The sequence below is a fragment of the Thermobia domestica genome, chromosome 11 (assembly GCF_964235325.1).
Source record: "Thermobia domestica chromosome 11, izTheDome1.hap1.1, whole genome shotgun sequence".
NCBI lineage: Eukaryota > Metazoa > Arthropoda > Insecta > Zygentoma > Lepismatidae > Thermobia > Thermobia domestica.
The window spans coordinates 260,631,723-260,655,986 of record NC_137464.1 but is presented as its reverse complement, the minus strand read 5'-3'; the positions used below and the strand labels follow the sequence as shown (position 1 = coordinate 260,655,986).

At 36.9% G+C, this 24,264-nt stretch overlaps 1 protein-coding gene across 2 annotated transcripts in view; it reads right to left on the bottom strand.

Moving 5' to 3' along the window:
• Positions 1-6,040: 6,040 nt before the first annotated feature.
• Positions 6,041-24,264, bottom strand: part of LOC145664995 (uncharacterized) — a 32,110-nt gene continuing 13,886 nt past the window's right edge. For both annotated transcript variants that reach the window (XM_081732176.1, XM_081732177.1), the window contains exon 3: positions 6,041-8,139. In XM_081732176.1, the coding sequence (XP_081588302.1) occupies positions 6,486-8,111 (1,626 nt within the window). In that variant the 5' untranslated portion in view covers positions 8,112-8,139 and the 3' untranslated portion in view covers positions 6,041-6,485. The remainder of the gene's footprint in view (positions 8,140-24,264) is intronic.

Here is a 24,264-nt window from a genome sequence, read left to right as displayed (position 1 = left end):
TAAGATTTTCCACTTTTCCACTTTTGTGTTTGAATTCCGTGCTTCTCTGGTATGCGAGTCTATGGGACAACTTTTTATGGTTGAAGACCAAGTGCTTTATAATAATAATAATAATAATAATAATAATAATAATAATAATAAAACAAAAGCTGATTTTGTTTAATAACATTAAATTTCTGCTTCGTGTCTCTGCCAAGCTAAGTATACAACCTGTGACCAACAAATACGGTGAATGAATTGCTGGCAGTACTACTTATTCCCGGTCATATCAATGAATCGAGAGGTGTGGTTGTTAGAAGTGTAATTTGTGTGTACGCGTTGAGGAAGCGTAGTAAAGCTACGTTGTTATGTGTGATATGGAGCAACGTACGAACGTAAAATTCTGCTTCAAACTTAGCAAAAAGAAGGGGAATGTCACGACATGCTATGCTAGTATAGAAAAAAGTGTGTAAGAGTGGTACAAATGCTTCCGTGAAAGACGTGTACCGGCCAGTGACGTGGTGCGGGAATGAAAACATCGAGGAAATTCGCCAGCTGCTGACCGAAGGTTGTCGATTGACGGTCCGAATGTTGGCGGAGGCCATGGAATGTCGTGACTTCTTATGCAATTGTAATCGAAAAATTGGGTAAGCATAAACTGTGTGCGCGCTTAGTGCCTCACGCCTTGACTCCTGACAGGAGAGAAGTGTGCGTATACTTATCGAAAAGATTGATAGTGTCCCAACCCTTTTTGAACAGATCGTTAGAGACAATGAATCGTGGTGTCTGAGGTACAACTCAGAACTGAGAAGGCAAAACATGGAGTAGCACAGCAAAAGGTCACCGAAATTTAGAAAGATTAGGTGTGAGAAATCGTGCATCAATACAACGCTGTTTACCTTTTTTTGACACTGGAGATCATTCATAAAGAATACCTACCAGAAAGCTCGACATTGAATGCAACCACCTATATGAACATCTTGGATCGCCTCCTGAGGAAATCGGACATGTATGCTCTCAGTACGCCGTAAATGGATCCTGTTGTCTGCTGCTTGATAATGGCCTCCCCCACATACCGTCACAGCCGTGCAGCAGTTCCTGGCATGTAAAGGAGTGGTTGTGCTTCATCACTTCCGTTATTCATCACATTTGATCCCTGTCGATTATCTCCGTTTTCACTCTCTTGAAGAAATACTAAAAGAACAACGGATTCGGACATCTACCGTTGTCATATCCACCACAATATGAACGCTTAACTCAACCACATCTCACAGGCAGCCTTCACCCAAAGTATGCGAGAACTCTACATGCGTTTCAAGAAGTGCACAGCCACGGAAGCGAATATTTTAAAGGACATATGTCACTTTTCCTGAAAATAAATCATTCACATTTTTTTAATCATAGGCTGTATGTAAGAGTTTTGAGGTCGATGGAAAAACCATATACAAATTGATCAAGCCGCTTTTGTGTACTGATGCTGGATTTGAGTCCTGGGTTCCTCCCCCCGTTCTGCCCTCTTTGCTCAGTACTCTCACTAATATTAACTACATATAAATTTCCAGACGTAGAAGGCCTAACCTTGGCTCAAATACAATCTAAATCGTTCAAGCCGCTTTCACGTGATGGCGAATTTAGATTTTCACGCCAAGAGACCTTTTAAGTATGCGTGTGTGTGTTTATTTGAGGGAGGAGGGGTTAAAAGTTTAAATATTATGTGGAACGGGACAGTGTCAGAGAAAGAATTGAACGAAACAGAACATGAAGGAGGTAAGTCTTGTGATACATCCCATTCCATCGAATATTTCTGGCTACGTGAGTGCACGCACTCTGTTAGTTATCTGCCAGCCGCACCAAAACAATTTTTTCAGATGTCAAAAATTCCCGAAATTTCGGACTCCTTCCATTACTATCTCCCTTTGTTTACCGTGCTAAGAAGGTTCAAAACGATAATTCTTATATTCTACGCCACTATGTTATCGAAATTTTATTATTTCCTTTTGCTTTACAACATTAAAAAAAAAAAAAAATGTAAAATTAAGTATGTCGTAAGCATGTAAGCATAATGCATTAATTAATATGTTCCTCTATCATCTCAAACTGTAAGATTAAAATTCTACTTCAATTCGCTCTATTTAGAATTTCACAACGGATTTATTATTTATTGTACGTTGTAGTATATACCTTAGTACTATGTGAAGTGTCTAATTTGCTCCATAAAATCCAAAGTATCGTTAAAAAATGCAACGTCATACAGTTGGTTGTACCAAGAATATCTAAAAAACCGCTTAAAAATCCGGGCTGACTAACTTGGGCAAATCCTGCAAGCCTATATTTGTTTCTTCTGTTCCCGTGATTTAACCTCTTCTACAGATAAACTACAGATATTAGCATAATTTCAATAGAAAGAATTATTAGCGAAGCTTATATTATTCTTATGAAAGCATCAAAATTAAATTTAGTTCTGGGAAACCTTAATAAACAAGGGCACAATGCTGTACCAATGTACAAACACGGCTATAATATACATTTAATTTGTATTTACAAACCGCAAATTCCATCCTCAGGCAAGGGCAATTTTAACCATCACCATCTATAACCTTTATCATTTATCAACCACTAGTTTCTGACAAAACTGTTTTCTCAATGAACTCATATAGGATGTATATTGTATGTAAAGTTTGTACTTTTCGAAGCACACGAATGGTAAAAATAATCTTCACACACGTTTCAGCGATTTCTTGTTTTCATCAATACGAATCCTTTAAGCAATTTGACGTTGCTTCAAGAAAATAGCTGTTTTTTTTTTCCCTACAGTGCAGGAGTTAGGGTACGGTTATGCCCAAACTTTCCAATTTCATACTTCCAGTTTCAATTTTTCTACCTCGAACCACCGTTCATTCTTCATAGAACAGCGTATTTAAGTTGTTTCTCACTCCGACCAATTTTCCTCACTCCGAGGAAATCAGGCTTAGCAGTAAAAAATATTCAGAGTTCTCTGCGGCTCAGGAAGCAATACATTTGCAGTAAAGAGAATACCTGCAACTCTGTTTTAAACGTCACTGAGCAAGTAGAACTGCCGTGTGTGTAAGTAGACAATCAACGCGCTGTCCATCTACTCGTCCACTGGAAAAACAAATTTGTTTCGCTGGCCATCTAGTTGTCCACTGGAAAAACAATTTTTTTTTTTTAAAGGAATGGAGATATGAAGCTTGATTCAGTATGTGGAATCATCAGGTTTCATTCAAAACGAGTTTGTTTTGTTTTGTTTTTTTTTTTTCAACCCGTTAGAGAAGAAAGGGAAGAATGAAACAAAAAAATTTGGATATAAACGTACCCTTACCGATAATGTGATTCTTTAAGCAACGTAAAATTTCATACGGTGAATGTAACCTTTTCCAATGTATTTTGTATGGAGAGACAAATATTTAAAATAAGTCGATCAAATTCTAGAGAACAATATTCGAAATTTGTCCAAAAACGAATTGAATTATAAATCAGGAAATAATTCGTACAGTCTTTAATGGTTTTATTTACTATTATTGAGAATTTTACTTTCCAAAATGATGATTCCACAAATGATACCTTTTCAACAAAGTATCACACAGCTGAGTGGATTATTCGTTGATTAATGATTCAATTTATTGTTCATCAAACATTGATATCTTGAAATTTGATTGAATTATTCTGAATCTCGTCCTTTCATACAAAATACATCGCAAAAATAGGAAAACGTGCTTCTAGCTGTTGGTTAACAGTGCTCCTTCACAACTTACCTTAAAGGATTTGTACTAATGAAAGCGACACATCATCGTTGAAACGTTTACGATCAAGATTACCATTCTTACCACTCGGATGCCTCGGTGAGTACAAGGTTTACTAACTTTGTTTCCTGTTTGGTGGGAAGAGATTAAAGATGGGAAGAGCAAATATATATAGGGTGTCTCAAAAAGAAATATCGTGGTTTTAAGGCTTTAAAGTATTTAACGTAAAATTATAAATACATCAAATGAAAGAGTAACTCAAATATCTTTTACCACAAATTTTCAATGTGAGCACCAGTCATCACACAGCACATATCGAGTCAATAAATGAGAAAAGTCCATAAACTTTCCGTCGGGATATCGCACAAAACACATTCAATTTAGGGGTGTCTCGTTGCAATTGTACCATCTGGCGGGGATTTACTGACCCCCTCAGATGCGAACATTGTGTTCACATCGTCAGTTAGCTGAAATGTCGATTCATCAGAGAAGACGACAACGATTTAGAAAAATCATCATCATACAGCAACATTGTACACTGTTGACTTTTAGAGCTTGTAGCAACCGCAAATGACAAGGACGTACTTGTAAGCATCTCCTTAAAATTTTTCACACAAACAGTTGTACTGTAACTACAGGTTCAGCAAATGTAAAACACACACACACAAAATCCGGTGGGTGCTCATGTGGTTCAGCTTCCACGTTAATCAGTAGGTCCATGTCTCATATAGCCTCGCTGCTGAACGGGATGTTAAACTCAAAATCAACTCAACTCAACTCAACAAAAAACTTTCTGCTCACTTGTCGCCATGTTTGCTACTAGCGCTTTCTAACAGCAGACAGAGTGCATGCGCATGCGTAAGTACAAAACTGCGAGTTGCTCTTTCATCTGATGTATTATTTATAATTGTAAGATACGATAATTGTAATAAATACTACAAAACCTTAAAACCCCAATATAAGTTTGGAACACCCTATATATAAACTCAACTTTTAAAGTTTCCGACGACACAGGAGGGAGAGACCCCTGAATATAATCGCATTTTTTCCCTTGGAATGGAGAGGTGAGCGTACATCAAAACCCGCACCACTGCTTTAATATACCACATAAAGTAACTAAATAGGTACGCCTACAAACGTTAAGGATTCACCAATCGGTAACAGTTTGTTTTCTCTTTCTTTCCTCACTGTCCAGAGTACAATGTTCAGAGTGGATTTAAAAAGTGGAATCAATGGTTGTAGAATAATCCATATACTCTACAACATTCTGTTTTATTGATGAGAGCACTTTGTCGTTCAACTCTGAACCATGCTTCCAAAATTTTATATTATATATATATATATATATATATATATATATATATATACCAGGCTGGATTCAGAATTTTCTGACGGGTGCACCAATAACTACTATTAAGTTTCAATTTTTTAAATGCCTTTAAGCATCTGTGTTGTGAATGAGGAATTGCCCTAAAAATGCTTAGTGTCCGGCTTCGGGTATCGAACCCACGACTTTCTAATGCTTTACTAAATGAGCTGCGGCCGCTTTGTCGGCATATTTTTCAGTTCCTGTAAACCAGAAATTTCTTTAATTATGGACACTTGGAACATAATGGATACTTGTATCGTACAGAATCCTTATGAAAGTATTGCTATTTTAACTGCTAACTTCTCATTTTATACAGTGTATATTCACTACGAAGGGGAGTGCAAGTGCACACACCCCTAAATCCGACCCTACATATCTATCTATTTAAGAAAGTTAAATTAGATTAGAAAGTTAAATTGTAATTTTACTTTATATATAAAGTAAAATTATAATTTAACTTTGTTAAACAAACAACGAAACAAATTAACTACGAAAAATGTGCACGAATCATCCTCTGAGCATTGATACATTCGTATTTGGTGAATCCCATAACGGTCATCTTAGAACGAATTTTTGTGATTCAGTTATTCCATAAAAAAAAGACCCGAGAAACGGATTGGTGTGCTTTTTCATTCATTATTACAATTAGTTTTACTTGCTAATTATTATACTTAGCATTACTAACAAGATTGGAAATGAATTCTTTCTAGATAACTTTCCTGATCATCCACCTCCTTTTAAGAATCTTTATCTAGAAGCGAAAGTAAAGCAAACAAACTGTGGCAAGGAATGCATGATATTCATTCCCTTATCTAACTTCGTAGTTTGGACATCCGTATGTCGCACGTTAACATAAAAATCTACCATTCATTTTCCAACCTTGTTTTACTAGAGGGATCAGAGGATATTAGAACAAGAAATAAAAAGCATATTGTATATGGATTTACAGCATTTAAGGTAAGTTTACGAAGACACGAAAGTAAACAGCTAAATGGCACAATGTAAAAAGACATACGAAACTAATTCACTGACTTCACAAGCAACATCCCTCAATTCCTTACGGAATTATAATTACTGGCTTCATAATAACTTTTACTTACTTTTACTTTGACCTTTACTTGTAACTGGGATAGTAAAACCACCTTTCAATTCACTTTGCATTCCAACCATACATTACACACTCAATTATACTTGGTTTTGTTTCATTGCAGCACTATTATGCTTGTCTTTTTTAAAATCAATCTTTGTATTCGATTCATTTATTTTTCTCCTTTTCAGTACTAAGAAGTAATAAATCAAACATCCCTCATGGCAGAAATAAACGCTAGGAGTTCAGAGTCTATGAGGGGTACATTTGCATAACTCCCAGCGGTGATTCAGGACAGCAACGACGCAGGCGGTGGCCCCCCATCAGAGACAGAGGGGACGCCGGCAGCCGAGGGCACTCCGGAGACAGTGGCCACGGGGGGCGCTGCGGCATGTTGGCTAAGTTCTGCTTTGACGCGTCGAGCGATGTGACTTCGAGTGTGTTTCCTCAAGTGGTCTTTCCGGTAGAATCCTTTCCCGCATTCGGTGCATACATGCCTCTTCTCGCCGGAGTGAATGACGAAGTGAAGAGTCAGTTGTTCCTTCCTCTTGAACGCCTTCAGACAAATAGTACACACATAAGGGCGCTCGGGGTTATGGCTCTGCTTGTGTCGCGTCAAGTGGTCTTTGCGCTTTAATCCTGCTCCGCAGATGTCACAGATGAAGCGTCGTTCCAGCTTATGGCCAACGAGATGCTGCTCCAGTAACTCCTTCTCAGGATACGCCATGTGACATTCCGGGCAGCAGTAGAGAGTGGAACCGTCCAGTGCAGTTGTCAACCTGATTTCACCTGGCTTTGGCCGCGGCTTCTTTTCCTTGTTCGGCTTCTTCTTCTTCTTTTTCTTTGGAGGTACTGTTGAGGTTTCGGCCTCCTTCTTGATGTTCTCCGCCGAGTATTTGAGGAAGTGATGTAAACTGAGGGGCAGTGTGGACGCAGGGAGATGCGAAAGATAGTCTGCGACGGTGGAACCGGGTGCTGCTAAACTCTGCCACGCGGCTGGCATAGTCGCAGCATGTGTCATGGTACCGCTATATTCAGCTTCACTGGAGCCTGGTCGATCGTCTTTTTCGTCTTCTCTTTTCACTACAACTTCTTTGGGAGTCACCTGAGTGGCTTTGTCTGCTTCACCCATTGGTGGATTCTCCCGTGTCATGGCAACTGCATTTTCTCTAGCCATTGCAGCGGCATTTTCTCTTGCCATTGCCGCTGCATTCTCTCTGGCCATGGCAGCCACGTTTTCCCTAGCCATAGCAGCTGCATTTTCCCTGGCCATGGCTGCCACGTTCTCTCTGGCCATAGCAGCTGCATTTTCCCGCATCATAGCTGCACAGAGGTCTTGAGGTTGCATGTCGGAACCGGGATAAGGTCTTTTCTCTCCGCCTCCAGGTTGCTGCCGGGCCTGGGCCGATGAGACCCCCTGCCCTTGTTGAACGGGGGAGGGAGACGACACTGGAGGTCTCGAGGGGCCAGGACCTGAATTTGGTGTCGGGGGCTGTTGCACAGTCCCTGCTTGACTATATGGCACGGCTACACCGGCGCCCGCACCAGCGTGAGGGAAATGATGCACGGGCAAATCGCTTCTACCCGAAAGCGGACCGGCGTGGTATTTCGAATTTGGATTCATCATCGGTAATGGCTGTGTTGTTGTCGGGTGACTCGTTGCATCACCCGGACGGGCATACTTGCCCATGTTGACTGGCATTCCGATAGGGTGCTGGTTGCCGAAGTGTGCTGGGGGGCTGCCATGATCAGGACGCAAGTACCGTGACCCATCCCCACCACTTACGACTACAGCTCCAGAGGTAACGGCCTGCGGTGGGAGGCCTCCCGGGCCTTCGTGAGTGAACTTCGCTGCGAACTGATGGATGGAAGGAATGGAGGCCGGGAAGTGGCCGCCGAAGGGGGAGAAATTCATGGTTCACCGGGAGCCTCTCCAGCAGCAACTGAAACAAACAAAACAAAGGAAACACAATTAGAAAATTCTCACTAAAGAAAATCAATAAAGACTTAATAAAATCAATAAATCTTATACAGGTCAAGACAATAAACTACAGTTCTTATAGAAATCAAGGCATTAAGCAAACTCTTTTCAACAAAAATATCACCCTCAATTTCCGCAGTTGCTTTTTAGTTTTTTTTCAAATTTCTCTCATAAAATTTATAAAAGGAGTTTTATATTAACGTCCCTTTCAGCAGCGACGCTATGTGAGAAATTCATAAAAGGAAAACTATATACAACCTGCCTGCAATTATACTATTAACTTTCAAGAAAGGAACTTAATTTTGACTGATTGTACTGTCATAAAAAAAAAAAAAAAAAAAAGTTATATCCGGCATGTTAAGTTCTATACAATGTTTAACATAAATAGCGGAAAAAGATTATTTTGTATATATACACATTCGTACTAAATGTAACCTGTAGCGATTTCGATCTCTATTATGTCATCATTGTAAAACAAAAGAAATATATATACATATATATGTCAACAAACTCTCGTTCAAGCTTGTTACAGCTCCCGTTGCATAACATGACTCTTCGTTGACAAAAACTTTCCCATCCTTACTACTTCTTTCTTTCTTTCTTTCTTACTTTCCCTTTGTTGGTTATAAACGATCGAAAAGATCACACTGAAGTTTTTACGAGTACACTCTTCAAGAAAATTATATTAAGAATTAAACATCCTCGAATCAATGGCAATACTGACAACACATTATCTTAATATAACAATAAATAAATAAATAAATAAATAAATAAATAAATAAAGCTGTTTCCCAGACTAGGATGTACGACAAATGCTTATTTTGAAATTCCAGGTTTTTCAGTTTCTTTCTTTCTTTTCCTAATTAGTGTTGTAAAATAAAAACTTCTATCACCTTTTAAAGACCTTTCTTTTACACAACCTTGAATTGGTTATCTCAATTAAAAATTGATAAACTCACATATCAACCACGTACCTAGACCGATTTCTCACGGGAGGAGGTGGAAGAGAGAAATTAATATTGAGGAAGTAATGACAAAGACATCAAGGAAAACCATTAAACTGTTTAGGTATTGCTTATTTATGACATAATTCAATTGAATTACATATGTTTTGTATGCTGTTAAAAGTATTTGATGCATTTAGTAAGAAGCATACCATTTTAAGCAGAAATAAGTAATATAAGTAATATGTGCTAATTTGAATATAATTTTTTAAATAAAATTGCAAGAAATTCATACTTATTTTTTCAGTCAATTTAAAAATTCTCTACAACATTGTTTTGAGGGGGTGAGGGATAATTTAGGGCGGGCACTGCCTACTACAGCCTCTGCCCGGCTATAGACCTGTCGAATATTATTTAATTTGCAATAGGAAAAAAAAAAAAAACTGAAACAAACACTGTCGAGACAATACATAGAAGAAAATCTTCAAATACAATATTTTCTATTATAGGGCCAGTAAGAAGTCCCTACAATGAACTTAAATAAATAAGTTTCTGGACAAATTCCACGGTTATTTCCTAGGTTTCCAGATCAGCAGATACCTTACAAACCTTGGATTAGATAAAAAGGACTGTGAAATTGTCATCATAATCACCTGACAGCCCCGTGGATTTGCCATAAGAGTAATTTTGAAACTTAAGGGATATGCAGTGAAAATCTGGATCTCGATCATTCCCGCTAGACGATAAATACTGTTACTATAAAGGCTGCTATATGGCTTCACTGATGAACCACTCCCTATATTCCTAATTGAAATTCAAATCGTTCCCACAATGCAACGAAAGTGACTGGGCGACACTACCGGCTAGAGTTGTAACTAACTGCATCGTCTGCTACTGGTACTAGCTCAGTTATCATTGGCTAATTTTATCAGACTCACGCGCTCTGAATGATCTGATTCGTTCTTGCTTTTACTAGTTCGTAGTACCCAACTTCCTTGAGTGGCGGCGCCACAGTCTTCACAGTTTCAGCGGGAAGAGCGAACCTGAAACCTCTTATACTATATTATTACTCTATGCTATGGCTTTATATATTGAAGAGAATTCACACAAATATGAAGAATCATTTGACAAAGTGTCTTGAGAAAACTGGCAAATATGTGGAGTACATTTTGCAATAAGGTATTGTGTTATTTATAAATTTTCCGACTGGTGCATATTTTATAGGCAAATTGATAAACAAGGAAACTAATAAACGAAATGAAACTGGTGTGTTAAAAACCTGTTGTATCTTCCATTCATTAACATAAAACTAAACGGAAGCTTCAAACACAAATTAATGATCTGTATTGTAATAAACAGACACGTCCGAAAATTAAAGGAAACCAAAGCAATCAATCATCAACGAAAAATTAACAAATCAAAAACTCTATTAAAAGAAAAAAAAGTCGAATCGAGTTCATAGACAAGTATTTCGGATTTATTTGAAACCTATTTTGACAAGACAAGAAACCAAAAAGAAAGAACAAGGTCTAGGAAAAATAGGGAATAGGTATACTCTATTTTACTCAGGATTATGGAAATTCGAAAGAGCCAAGAAAGGTACAGAAAATATTACAACAGAATACAGGACTGGGAATTTGTGAACGAGAATGTAATGGCACTTACTAGCAAATTAGGCGAGGAAAACAGAAGAAAGTACCTAGTGAAATCTGGAAAAGAATAAAAGATGTAAGACTCGCGAGAGGACCAGAAATAGAAAGTGACCATTATCTTTTATTCCTGGAATTAATAGTAAGTAGAGAAGATAAAAAACAAAATTGTAAAAAAAAAAGAAAGAAAGAAAAAGAAACAACAGAAACCAGCTGAGAATGCTCCAAGAGCATTGTCAGAATGAACTTTAAAATAATTAATTTTTCTTATTAACTTCTACAGGCTTTATGCCAATTGTTCTATGTACTTTATTATTATACTCATTAAACAATTCTTGTAATATATCTATCCATTTATAGTATAAAAGCCAGTTGACAATACTCCAAGAGCATTACCAGAACGAACTTAAAAAGAATCATTTTTTCTTGTTAACTTCTACAGGCTTTATACCAATTCTTCTATGTACTTTATTATTAAACAATTCTTGTAATATGAGTATCCATTTATAATTTCCCTGAGTACTAAATTTTTTCCACATGTTTTGTTTAAGAGTTCTGTTAAAAGGTTCTACGAAATGTTGTTTTACGAAAATGGAAGGCTCAAAATGGGAAAATTTGCAAAATATCATATCTCTCTCTAACTTACGATTCCCGAAATATGGCTCCTTAAATCTCCCGAAATTCGAACTTTTTCTGGCCAATACCTCGGGAACGGTAAGAGTAACGCAAATAACAGATACACATACAGAATTCAGTAGCGAACTTGAAAATTAAGATTAAGAAATTATCAGAAGGCCCTAGTTCTACAGGAAGAAGAAAGAGAAGATGTAGGGGAACTATGGAAACAGTTTAAAATAAGTATCTTAAAAATGACAAAGCAAATGTCTGGGAAACTACAAACTAAACGAACAGCATAGTGGAATTTAGAAATCCAAGAAGTCAAAGAAAAGAAAAAGAGCCAAAACACTATCAATTAAAACGATGACGACTATAAGGGAGATGACGACTATAAAAAAAAGTTAAGGAATTACTAAATAAAAAAAAAGCTTGAGAAAACTTCGGGAAAGAGTTACAGGATAATTAAGAAATAAATTTAAAATTATTCTGCAGTGCATTAAAAGCTATAAAGAAAGAACAAAAAGAACCGATAACTAAAAGAAAATATGTAACAAAGAAGGAAAAGTGTTGGTTGAGGAAGAGGAGATAAATGAGAGACAGAGAGAATATTTCGAAGAAACACAGAAACAGTAAAAGAAAAGGATAAAGAAAACATCCACATACGTGAAGTGAAAAACTGACGAAAGAAGCAGACAAATATAAATGAAAAGAAACTGAAAACAATATTAAAGATGACGAAATGGAAAATAATAAGGAAGATGAAAGTTGGAAAAGCATCTGGACACGCTGGAACTGCTCCAAAAACCATCAAATATTTAGAAACATTCGGAAGAAAAACACTACTAGAATTACTTAACTTGACCTGGAAAAAAGAACAAGTGTCTAGCAACTGGGAAGTTGCAATGATAGTGTCAATTTATAAGAAAGGAGGTAATAAAGACTGCAAAAACTATAGAGGGGTTTAGCTTTCCTATTACCGTAGCTAAAATTTTTGCAAGAAAAAAAATTAAATCTTTAAGATTTAAGTCCCATGGTTATGCTGGCTAAGCTAAAGAAAACTGTGAATATGAGAAATGAATGAAATGGTAGAATGAATGAAGTGAGAGGAAACGGAAGAACCCCGAGGAAACCCACGTACACGTTGTTCACTCGGCATGAGCTAGGATCGAACCAGAGACCCCATGCACTAGAGATGAACGCTCTAATATTGAGGCACCGCGGTTTTTTTGAAAGAATTCTTGATGAAACAATAAGGAAGGAAATGGAACTGCAACTAGAAGATACTTAAAGCCGATTCAGACACCTAACGGAAGTACACAGGGCCAAAAATTCACATTAAGACAAATTATAGAAAAAGGATAAATCACAACAAAGAAATTGATCTCAGTTCCACAATAACATTTGATACCGTCAGAAAAAGAAATACAGAAAAATCTCCGAAATAGGAAAGTAAATAATAAACTATCAAATGCAATTTACAGGTGCTGAAGAAGAGCAAGCAATTACGTGAGAATAGGTAATGAAACTTCCAAAGAATTTTCTACTACATCAGGAGTAAGACAACGTTCTCTGCTTGGTTCTATTTTTGTTTAATTTAGTATTACATGTTGTTATAAAAGAATGTTGTAAGAAGAATAGGTAGTGTGAAGTAAAATACTGGAAAATGAAACCAATAAAAATTGCAGAGTTAGCATTTGCAGACGACTCAGTACTAACAGCCAAATTTGACGAAAATTTGAATTACGATTTAAACTTTGGGAAAAACCAACTGACAAAGAGAAATCTAAAAATAACCATAAGCAAAACAAAATCGATGTTCATTGCTAAAGATAAAAACATCAAATCAAAATTAAGAATGAAACAGAACAAGTGAATGATAGCTTGAAATATTTAGGAACTTCAGTAAACAAAGAAAGCAGAATAGTCACAGAAATTATTAACCGAGTAGCAACAAGAGGGATATGTTTTAATAGATAAAAGTCAACTCCTGAACAAAAAAAGAAATAGTAAGAAGAACAAAATCAAACGATTCAACACTGTGAACCCCCCCCCCCCAAAAAAAAAAAAAAACAAGGGAAACGATGCGGAACGTCAAAATAAGTACCACCCATAACAACAGTACCACCCATTGTGATAAATTCAACTGATGTAGACTATTCAAAATCTACTAAATTTTTAGGTGTAACAATAAGCAATAGGCTTACATGGGATGCACATATTACTGAGCTAAACAGCAAATCAAGCCGTATATGTTTTGTCATTTATAGACTACGTGGTTCAGTGTCAAAAGAAACTTTGCTGTTATTGTACTATGGTAAGTTTCAATCATTGTTAAATTACGGAATAATTTTCTGGGCAGCCTCCTATTCCAGTGTTACTACTTTTTGTCTACACAAAAAGGCAATAAGATCTATTTTTAATCTATCACCAAGGTCCTCATGCAAAAGGGTCTTTCAGTCAAATAAAATTTTAACTGTGCCTTGTCTGTACATATACAAAAGTATCATATATGTAAAGAGAAATGAAAGTAGTTTTCTTCATGCTGACGATGTACATTCATACAACACACGACAAAAGAATAACATATTCACAGCATACCAAAACTATGCGTGCACCAAAAGAAGTGTTCTTCCTATGTCCGCTAAGTTGTTTAATAAGCTCCCAAGTTATTTGAAGGATATCAAAAACATACGAAATTTCAAAAATGAACTATTTAATTTTTTGTGTAACAAAATGTATTATCATATTAATGAATACTTGGGTGGTAGTATGTAAAATACGAAATTTCAAAAATGAACTATTTAATTTTTTGTGTAACAAAATGTATTATCATATTAATGAATACTTGGGTGATAGTATGTAAAATAATGTAAATCAATTATATTGGAATGTCTTCTTATTATTTGACAAGTCCTAGGTACTGGTCTCTGACCAATAATGTACGACATGGATGAATAAACAATGAATGAATGAATGAATAAGAGAAATGCTAAAAGTAATTCCACTAGAGAAAAAAATGAAATCTTTGAGTTTTACGTCCTACGTTTATGCCGGTTAGGCTAAAGGAGACGGTGATGATGAGTAATGAATGAAAATGGTGGAATGAAGAAAGTGGGAGAAAACGGGAGAACTCCGAGAAAACCGACGCACACGATGTTTGTCCACCACATAATTCCATTAGAGAACGAAATACAGAAAATCCACTTGAGATAGTTCAGCCACTTCATATGAAGGGAAGAAAAGAGAATAGCAAAACAATTACAGTAGACTTTTGAGTATCCGTCCTAGTTTTCTTTTATCGTAATTAGATGAGGAAGACAAAGCGTTGTATTGGCAACATTGCCAAGGCAGTAGAAGTGGGTGTCTGCTACGATCCTCCTACGTGTCGTGTGCAAAGTACAAGTTGTGACAGGAAAAAAGCAGCGTTCTGCTCCTTGTTCATTGTTTCGTCAGTGTGTAACGGACGTCAATACAGTACGCTTGCCACTGTTCCTGATTACAACTGTACAATACGTACAGTACTGTATTCGTAAATTGTTCTTGGGGTATGTTTAATGTTTATAAAGAAATGAGTTCATAGAACTCCGGCCTATCTGTTTTTTTTGTTATCCGACCTGCCTTTCCGCCACATTAGACAGGATACTCGGGAGTCTATTGTATGAGCCAACAGTTACAGGAAAGAAAAAAATAAAATGAAATCTTTAAGTTTAACGCCCCACGGTTATGCCGGTTAGGCTAAAGGAGACGGTGATAATGAGAAATGAGTGAAATGGTGGAATGAAGTAAGTAGGAGAACCCCGAGAAAACCCACGAGCATGGTGTTTGTGCACCACAAAGTCTACACGGCGCGAGCTGGAATCGAATTACAGGAAATAAATTAAGGAAACCATGACTAGAAGGTATACGAGAAATAGTGAAGAATAATAAGGTTCCATGGAAGAAGGAAACAGCAGAAAGAAACAAACATGAATAGAAAACTCTCCAGAAACCTCTACACCGAGAAGTAGAAGAGAACGATTAAGTAAGCAAGCATGTATCTCTATTACAAGCTTCTTCTCTCCCCCCCCCCCCAAAAAAAAAAAAAAAAAACAATCTGGAGACGCGATCGACACACGGTGAACTGAAAACAATCGAGGGTACTTACTACTTTCGATTCTAAAACCGTTTCCTGACAACGGCTTTGTTCTTGAGATATAGTCAAAGCTCCTCAAATAGATCCCTGACCACTCTACTGACACAGACAAATTGTAACATTGAGAAAGGCTAAGTAAATTTAGGATGCTAGTTCTATTGGTCGTTAGCTCTTTTGGTTGTTGATACAGAAAGAGTCATATACACTATGAAACAAAGAAAGCTTAAAACCCGTTTTTCCTAATCAAGCACCAAAATACACAAAAATGAAATCGTGTTATTTAAAAGAGCACAAAACTTTTGATTGCCGCACGCAACAGCAGATAATCATTTAAACATATCTAGCGCTACTGATGATAAAACTTATTACAAGACAATAATTCCTTCGTATGATTGCGAATTGATATTCAACACATAAAACTAATTATCATAATCTACTAGCATTGTAAAAACCAAGTAGCGCTTTGGTTCCATCTTTACACAGTGTTGTCTCGTATAGTCCTGGTGTTCAAAAGGGTCGTTCAACCCTCATCAATTATTCAATAGTCTAGGCCGTTCAACGACCTAGCATGTGCCTCTACCAGATGTAACAAATATGCACTAAATTGATATTTCATAAACGGAAGCAGTTGCATTTAATTTGGTTACTGCTGTGTTGAAGTACCATCCCTGCCTTCCGTCTGCACGAAGTTTGTAGTCACCCGATCTTCACAGTTTCGAGTGAGGCTGTCATTCAATAAACACGTGTAACCATGTTATACCGGAAAATTGTTAGTTTGAAAGTGGAACAAAGGATCAACATGCGTGCAGTGGCTGAATTAGAACTTGGACAGGAATCATTATCACAGAAGAATTAAACATAAAGATAATCTGTGCCAACATTGTGCCGAAAATTCTCGGAGAGACTAAAAGAGTGCCGTCAAGAATTCTGTGCTGACATGTTATGTTGAATTGAGAGTTATGTTGAAATTTGCAAACATCTTCGACTAAACATGTAGTTCTAGATTATATATATATATAGATAGATAGATAGATAGATATAGATATAGACATATAAGCATGTCACGCTCAAAATTTAAACAGGTTGTCTACTGATACTTGAGTACTGGAAATTGCTGTGTCATACTGAAGAAATGTGAAAATTCCCTTTGAGAACCTTCAAGATGGCAACCCCATTAGCTGGTAGTGCTAGGGCTAACCGAGCAACAACTTAAAAACTTGCTGGTGATGAGATTAGAAACCTGGAACTGAAAACGCAACGCTGTGCTCCAGCGTAGAAAACCGGAAGTAGAAGCTTTGCACAAAGAAACAATAGCTTGGCATAATAGTTAAATCGTAACCTGAAAATGTTATCCTTTAACTTATTTTACATACAGTTTGTGCTCATTTAATTTTTGTATAGTGTCAATACAGTAGCACATCTGAATGTGTAAGCATGAACATCAAGCATTTTATTCTTCGATATTAGTAATTTCATGGTGTTCAGCTTAACAGTGATTTCAGTACCAAATATAATACGAATGTAAAAAAAGGTTTAAATATATGTAATATGGTGAATCAGGTGACGAATAGGGATGACTGTGGAAAGTGAGTTGAGCCCAACACTAAAAAGAGATGAATGTGCATTACGACGGACATTCTCGGAAAAATAACGTCCAGAAAACATTTATTTATTTATTTTAAATTTCCTTTTACCCATGAGTTTCTATGCACTCTTTCTATTAGAATACTGAAGAAGGCTGTTTTTTCAACATATTTTACAGACTTAAATATTACAGCATACAATCATATGTGGCACTAACTTTTTTAGTTCATCGAAGCACACGGAAAATTTTTCTAGCAGGGAACTGGAAATATTCAAGTCAACACCAGTAGATACCCTATTAAGTAATGAGTTTGTGTTCCACGACATTCATGGAATTGTAATGGTTCCTATTAGGGGCATAGTCAATCAGTATTACTAGAATCAGATTCTGAGAAGATTGCGAAAAAAATGTGAGAAGAAGTCTCAACTGTGGAAGAATGGAGGGATTCTGCATCACGACAACGCACCGACCTACAAGCTGTCAGACAAATTTTGGAGGGTGAAAACGTAACTGTCACGGAGCATCTACCTACTTGCCGGATCTGAGACCTGTGATGTTTACTTCTTCACGAAGCCAAAGTCTGGCCTCAAAAGAATACGTTTTGCTTCAGTTGAAGAAAAGTCAAAAACAACTGACCTTCTACGTGAACTCTTAGAGCATGATTCCTGTGTTGTTAGCTAAAGTGGAAGCAGCCAATGAAGAAGTGCATGAATAAGGCGTCAAATATTAGCCCTACTTTAATTCTTAAAAAGACATCGAGATTATTTTTGAAACGTAGTTCTCAGATATTGACAGAGTAAATACTGCCACAAGACAGAAAAATCTGAATCCCCCTCTATGATTAGAACCCAACCAAAATATTAATTACCTAGTGGAATTTCTCTAAAAAATAACTATCAAAAAATTTTTGGTTTGACAGAACAAGAGGAAAAAACAAATACGACAAGCTAATCATATTGTTATAGTTCAAGTGATAGGATATCCATCCAGCGTGTCATCATGGTTCAAGTCAGTAGTCAGGAACGGTTGGAGTTTAGATTTCCATTTCTAAGTAGCCAGAAACGGTTGGAGTTTAGCTTTCCATTTTAACATCAAGACCATATGAGACATGGACACACAGTTTATAATGCAATTCGAACCACTATAATACGTTCGAATTTCAAGATTCTCTCATTGAACCCGGGTGAACGCGCTAATCACTGGACCAGTGTGGGGAGGGTGGTCACGAATGTTATTCACGTGATGTTTTCCTCTCTAAACACAGAGAAGGAAGGAAATACAGACGTGTTTATCAGAAGTAAATCCAACAACAGTGAATATTTCTATCTTTGCCATCTTATCATTGTTGTCTATCTATTAAAATGCTACAACAGCAATTAAGATTTTTTTTCTTTTTGCTGGCCGAAGGCTAGCTCTCTTGCGAGGGTTACGCCCTCTATCCGGGGTGAGGAGTGCAGAGACTGGGGAAGGAAGGATAGTGGAGGTGGTCTATGGGAACTAAAGATAAGCGGAAACAATCATTTATTTTATTTTTAGATCATAATCAGGGTGGCCACTCATTTGGAATTTCAAAATTCCCTGACTTTTCCAGAAATTTTCCCGGTTTTCCAGAAAATTTCTAGAGAGATCTAAAATTGGTATATATAGGAACCTTGGGCAACTCAGGGACACGAACCCCTAAATTCCAGTAAAATTATTGCTTTTAATTATTCTTTTGTGATTCCAGGCCCCCGGACATTTCTCCCCTATTCCCCCTCCCCTGTCGCCGGCCCTGCAAACCCGTAAACCATTATTAAACACAAATCATGTGAGTTATACGGCAAAGAAGTCCATGTGTTAAGAAAAAGAATTACTCGAAAACATGGTATTTTGATCCAGGCCCATAGCTAGGAAATGGCCAATGGAGGTGGAGCCCGCACCCTGCGACAATCCTCAACTCCCTTGACTGAAATTTTCATTTCTTTTTTAAACAAATATATGTTTAAAAAATAAGTAGTCAATTCTTAAATTTATTTTCTTGGAAAAACACCATTACAGAATTTACATAAAATCGGTTTAAAATTGCAAAATTCAAATCAAGAAACTGTTCTACTCATTATCTACTTATTATTCGTTAATTTGCAATCAAATATTTCTCCGGATTTAACAACAAATATACAATACCTTCACCAGGTGTGCTTATTAGCAACCACTGTCATATTGCAGTACAAGGTTATGCTATCGTTCTTTGACGTCACAAATGAATGGAGAGGACAATTATGGAGCTACCTGTATTAAGAAGTAGCGGACTTCGGTCTAGAAAGCCGGCATTAACAACTTTAGGTAGGCCCGGGTCCCAAAGGTTTTGTCGTGCCAGCAGTGACGTGCGGTGGTTATGCAACCGGGGAACAGGTCGACATAGATGGGAAATATTGTGTAACAAAACAACGGAACTGAAGTAAATGAGCACTATTAAAATGTGCTTTTAAGAAATCAGAAAAATTTGTTTGAAGCTGATTTTTTTTTAGAACAATAGTACATGCAGTAGCGGAATTGGGTGTAAAAACTAGGGGGAGGGGAATGCCATTACTTCAAATTGGTGGTCAAAAGGTCAAATATCTGTAAAAAAAAGCATGGCCAATTAATCGTGTGGCGCAAAAAGTACTGCCGCCACTGAGTACAAATGCATGTGGAATCCACACAGTTTTTGATTCCACATAGAAATACACGCATTAACCAAAATTCCACACATTTTGTGGAATTCGACACACATTCGGAACTCTTCCGGCAGAAATACTCAACTATCGTTCAGCCTTTATATTAATCACGTGACCACCAAAACGGGATGCAGGGGCGCAGCCCCGAGCGAATTCTGGAAATCAAGCAGCCATCGAACTAAACAAGTGTGTTAATTACAAAATGGTCCCGATTTCGCTCCAGCTCAATTCATGGGCAGCACTAAATGACAAAAGAATATGAAGAAAGTATGCGCAGCCCAAACCAGCAGAGCTAGATAAACGAAACCTGGAAGGAAGGAGAAATCTGGGGGCGAAGCCCCCAGCGACCAAGGCTATTTTGTATATAAATAAACCGGCTAAATGGCTAGGAATACAGCATAACGTAAATTTTCTCCCGAGTAAAAATTCCATGTTTTTCATCAAAATTCCCTGACTTTTCCAGAATTAAAAAATTCCCTGACTTTTCCCGGTTTTCCAGGTGAGTGGCCACCCTGATAATTTCAGTTCATGGTTTTTATTGCATTTTATTCAATTTTATTGGACATTAAGAACTTTGTTCATAATCATGAGGACAGGAAAAAAAATGACAATGAAGTGCACATGACAGGACAACACAAGGATATGTTAGTTAGACGAATGCAGATTATCTTCTTGTCCAGCGGCTGCTCTGGACAGTAATGTGTACAAGTGGAGCCCTGTTTGCACAATAGGTTACGGTGCAGCATTTGTAGGTGATATATGAAGTGGAAGTGATCAGAAGAATAAACTGAAGCGACAAAATGATCTGGTGGAATGGTTTTGAGATATAAAGAGAAGAGTAGGGATAGAATTAAAAGCGCCTGAGCTCCAACCTATAACTTTAGCTTTCAAATCTTTCATTTACGGTTATGTGTGATTTCACGTTTAACAGAGACAAACCTTTTTAAGTATTTGTAGTTTAAATAGTCTAAATTAGTTAACTATATCTTTTTCATAAAGTTTATGATATAAAATTATTGTTCAAAGCCTTTGTATTTTAATAAGCCTTCTCTAAAATCAATGCATGTAAATTGTGCTCCCATCTTCCGAGGTCTTTAAAACTATATGTTGAGGACGTTTATATGTTTGTGGTCAATCCTTTCGACAATGAATCTCGGAAACTACAGGCTCTAGAAACATGACGTTTTCACTGATCGATTGGAAATTTTGCGTAGATTGTCCAATTCTAATTGAATGTTTAAAAAAACATGGCCATTATTTCTTTATGACATTTTTAGGGTACACTGGAAGTGTTGAAATTAAAAAAAAAAAAAAAAAACTAAAGCATCATATCCTATGCGTTATACATTCCAACACCACATTGTTGTATATTGGGGTTGTATGCCTCAGGCGTTTGTTTCATGGCCAAATAATAATGAAAAAGGAAGGATAACCATTTCTCGAGTCTAAGATAAATCTTTATTTTTTGAGTGTTTTGCCCAATGAACACCATATATAACTGACATTATAATTAATTGTATATGTAATGTATTTGCTTATTACATACTGCATGCAAGAAGAAATAAAACACTGGTCATACATGAATTAAAAGCTCCAACCGGAAGTAGGCTCAAATCTTGCAAACGGTGCGAGATATTGAGAAAAAATAATCGAAAAATCTCCCCTTTATGATACCCCTTGCCGATTTTTTTTTTTTTTTATCAAGACGTCTTTCACTTGTGTCTGTAAAGGGACATGTACATATGTTGTGAGGAATGAGGAGATTTATGCTCATATGCGAATGATGCGCTGTGTAGAGAGCACAGGTTCAGCTAGTGTGTGTGAAAAAGTGAAAAAGACGTTACAAGCATTCAATAGGAAAAGAGGACTGCTAATATTAATAAATGTGTCATTGGACGTTCGAAAGTGATTTATTACGACTCTGGTATGGAGTGTGGCGCTTTACGGATCAGAGACGTGGACATTGAGAAAAGCAGAAATATCCAAGCTGGAAACATTTGAAATGTGGTGTTGGCGAAGAATGCTGCGCGTATCATGGACCAAAAGAAAAAGGAATGAAGACCTACTAAAGGAAGCTAATGAAGATAATCGAAAAGAGAAGAAACAGCATGCTTGGCCATCTTATTTGGCACTCTGATTGAATCACCGTGTTGATAGAGGGAAAGACAGAAGAAAAACCAAGAAGTGGAAGACCAAGAATAGAATATCTAGGTGCAGTTACGAAGAAGAGATCTTATCAAAGTATAAAACAGCTCTCCCAAGGAAGAGAAAAGTTTTAAAATTTCCATGTTGCCCACCAATCTATGGTTGAAGAGAGAAAGATGTGTCGACTGATATTTAATGCCTATGACATTTAAATAAATGAATAATTTGTTCTCTTCATACCCCTTTTGAAATTATTGTTTACTAAATATATTCGTACTTCATCAAAATGCAATTTACATTTCTTGTTTCGCAATGACGGCATATAAGAATAATAACCATACATAAGCTATCTTCTTCATATTATTTCCGCGTATTTTGCGTTCAATCACGAAAGTTGATTTAAATGTTTAACATTTTTCACCTCGAGTTACATTTTAGAATGAATGAGCTATTCTCTGCGTTAGTCGGGAAAGCATCTTGTAATGAAAGCTGCATCACAGCCACACGTGACGCCTTGAATCGCACGTAATGTAAACAAACACAACTGTGAGGCTTCTAACTATCAAATCTTGATATTTCCTCGTGACATAATGATCGTGAGGTCATACATGTCAGTCTTTTAAAGAGCAGCATAAAACACTTTCTGTTACGCATTATGTTGGTTGACATAGCATGGAAGGAACAACATGAAAATAAGAACAAATTCACTCTCCTGCTTGGTGCATTCGCAATAGGATTAAGTATTTCTGTTTACCAGTTTATTATATAGGGTGGGCGAGAATTAACTCCCTAGTGAAAATTGTTGACATATTTTAAAATACTCATGGAACAACAAGCCTTTTGAAGAATGGTCGAAAAAAAAATTAAAAGATTGCGATCTCGGCCAATAATCAGTTTTTGAATCAGGGACCACAAAATTTTTGAACGGCCCCTAAATCTAGTTTTCGTATTTTTGCGGAATAAGCACATCATATTGAGTTAAGTGATAGTTTGGGTTGGCTACACTATATATAAATCTCTAGATATAAGGCCTACAAGAAAATTTTATTTTTGCCCGAAATATATTGGATCTTTTAATCCAAAAAAGAATTTTGTTCCTTATAATTGTATAACTTATTAAATTATATCTTTTTATGTAATTGCAAGTATCAGTAACGAACCATGTCGCAACATCTAAGCATGTGTGAGTGGGTTTATTTGGCATCCCGGTACAAAGTATAACAGCACGTGGTACAAGTACAGAACGGTTTCAGGTATCAAATTGCTGTACATGGCATTGAGATCTTCACATCTATTGAAAAACATCTTTACAATTGGATGAAGTACTTATTTAAGCAGTTTTTCGAAATAAAGGTTTTTGAGGAAAGTCACATTTTCAATCCCTTGTAACATTATTTGTATTCATTCCAAATCCGTCACGTTATGTTCATAGTACTAGATACTAAAGTTATTTTCGATGTGGGCTACCCTGTCTGCCTCATTTGTGTTATTACTGCTGCAGAGACCACCAAAATTTGGATGTCTGTGATACTGTAGGACCTTAGTTTGCAACACTGAATAAGAAATGTACCAATGTAAAATTTTATTTAATATGTAGATTTGAAATATGTAATACGTAGTGCCATTTGAAAAAAATGAACTTTATGTTCGGTTGCCAACACAACATATATATTTCAGTAGCTTAGGTGCTAACGTTTTCTTTTCTTTTACTTTTTTTTCTTTTTCTTTTTTTAATTTTCTTTATTTACTGAATCTCTCAGGCCAAGGCAAACCTTTGTCGCCGAGATTATAAATGATAGTGAGCTGTATAATTAAGTATGAAAAAATATAGTACAGGCGAAGACTGGGTAGGACGTGATTTCGAAGAGAATGGAGTTAAAGTGACACTACGGAAAGCCATATGCACTATGCTCCGAAAAGATTACGCTGTATTGGTGGAAGATGACATTTCATGGAAAGACAGTGAAATGGTAAACTCACTTATTTTGTTCTGTGGCACGAAATCCATTACTCCACGTCAGAAAGCAACGTGGCAACATCGCAGAAGTACTTGCTCTCAGGAAATGACAGCATGGTTGGGAGGAGGTGGAATGAAGATGGTGTGTGGTCAAGAGAAAACGCGAACTATGACGGATTTCATACCCAAGGTCGTGCATCTGTCTTGCCAACATACAAGCAGTGAACAGGTTCGTTGTTTTCCAGGAGACTGACACTTTTGTCAGCATACCATGCTCTGGGATTTGACAGAACCCCGCAACGCACGCAGCAGTGAAGCATAGGATATCCTGGTAATTGTGGTAGCCTTTGCCAGGAAAGCA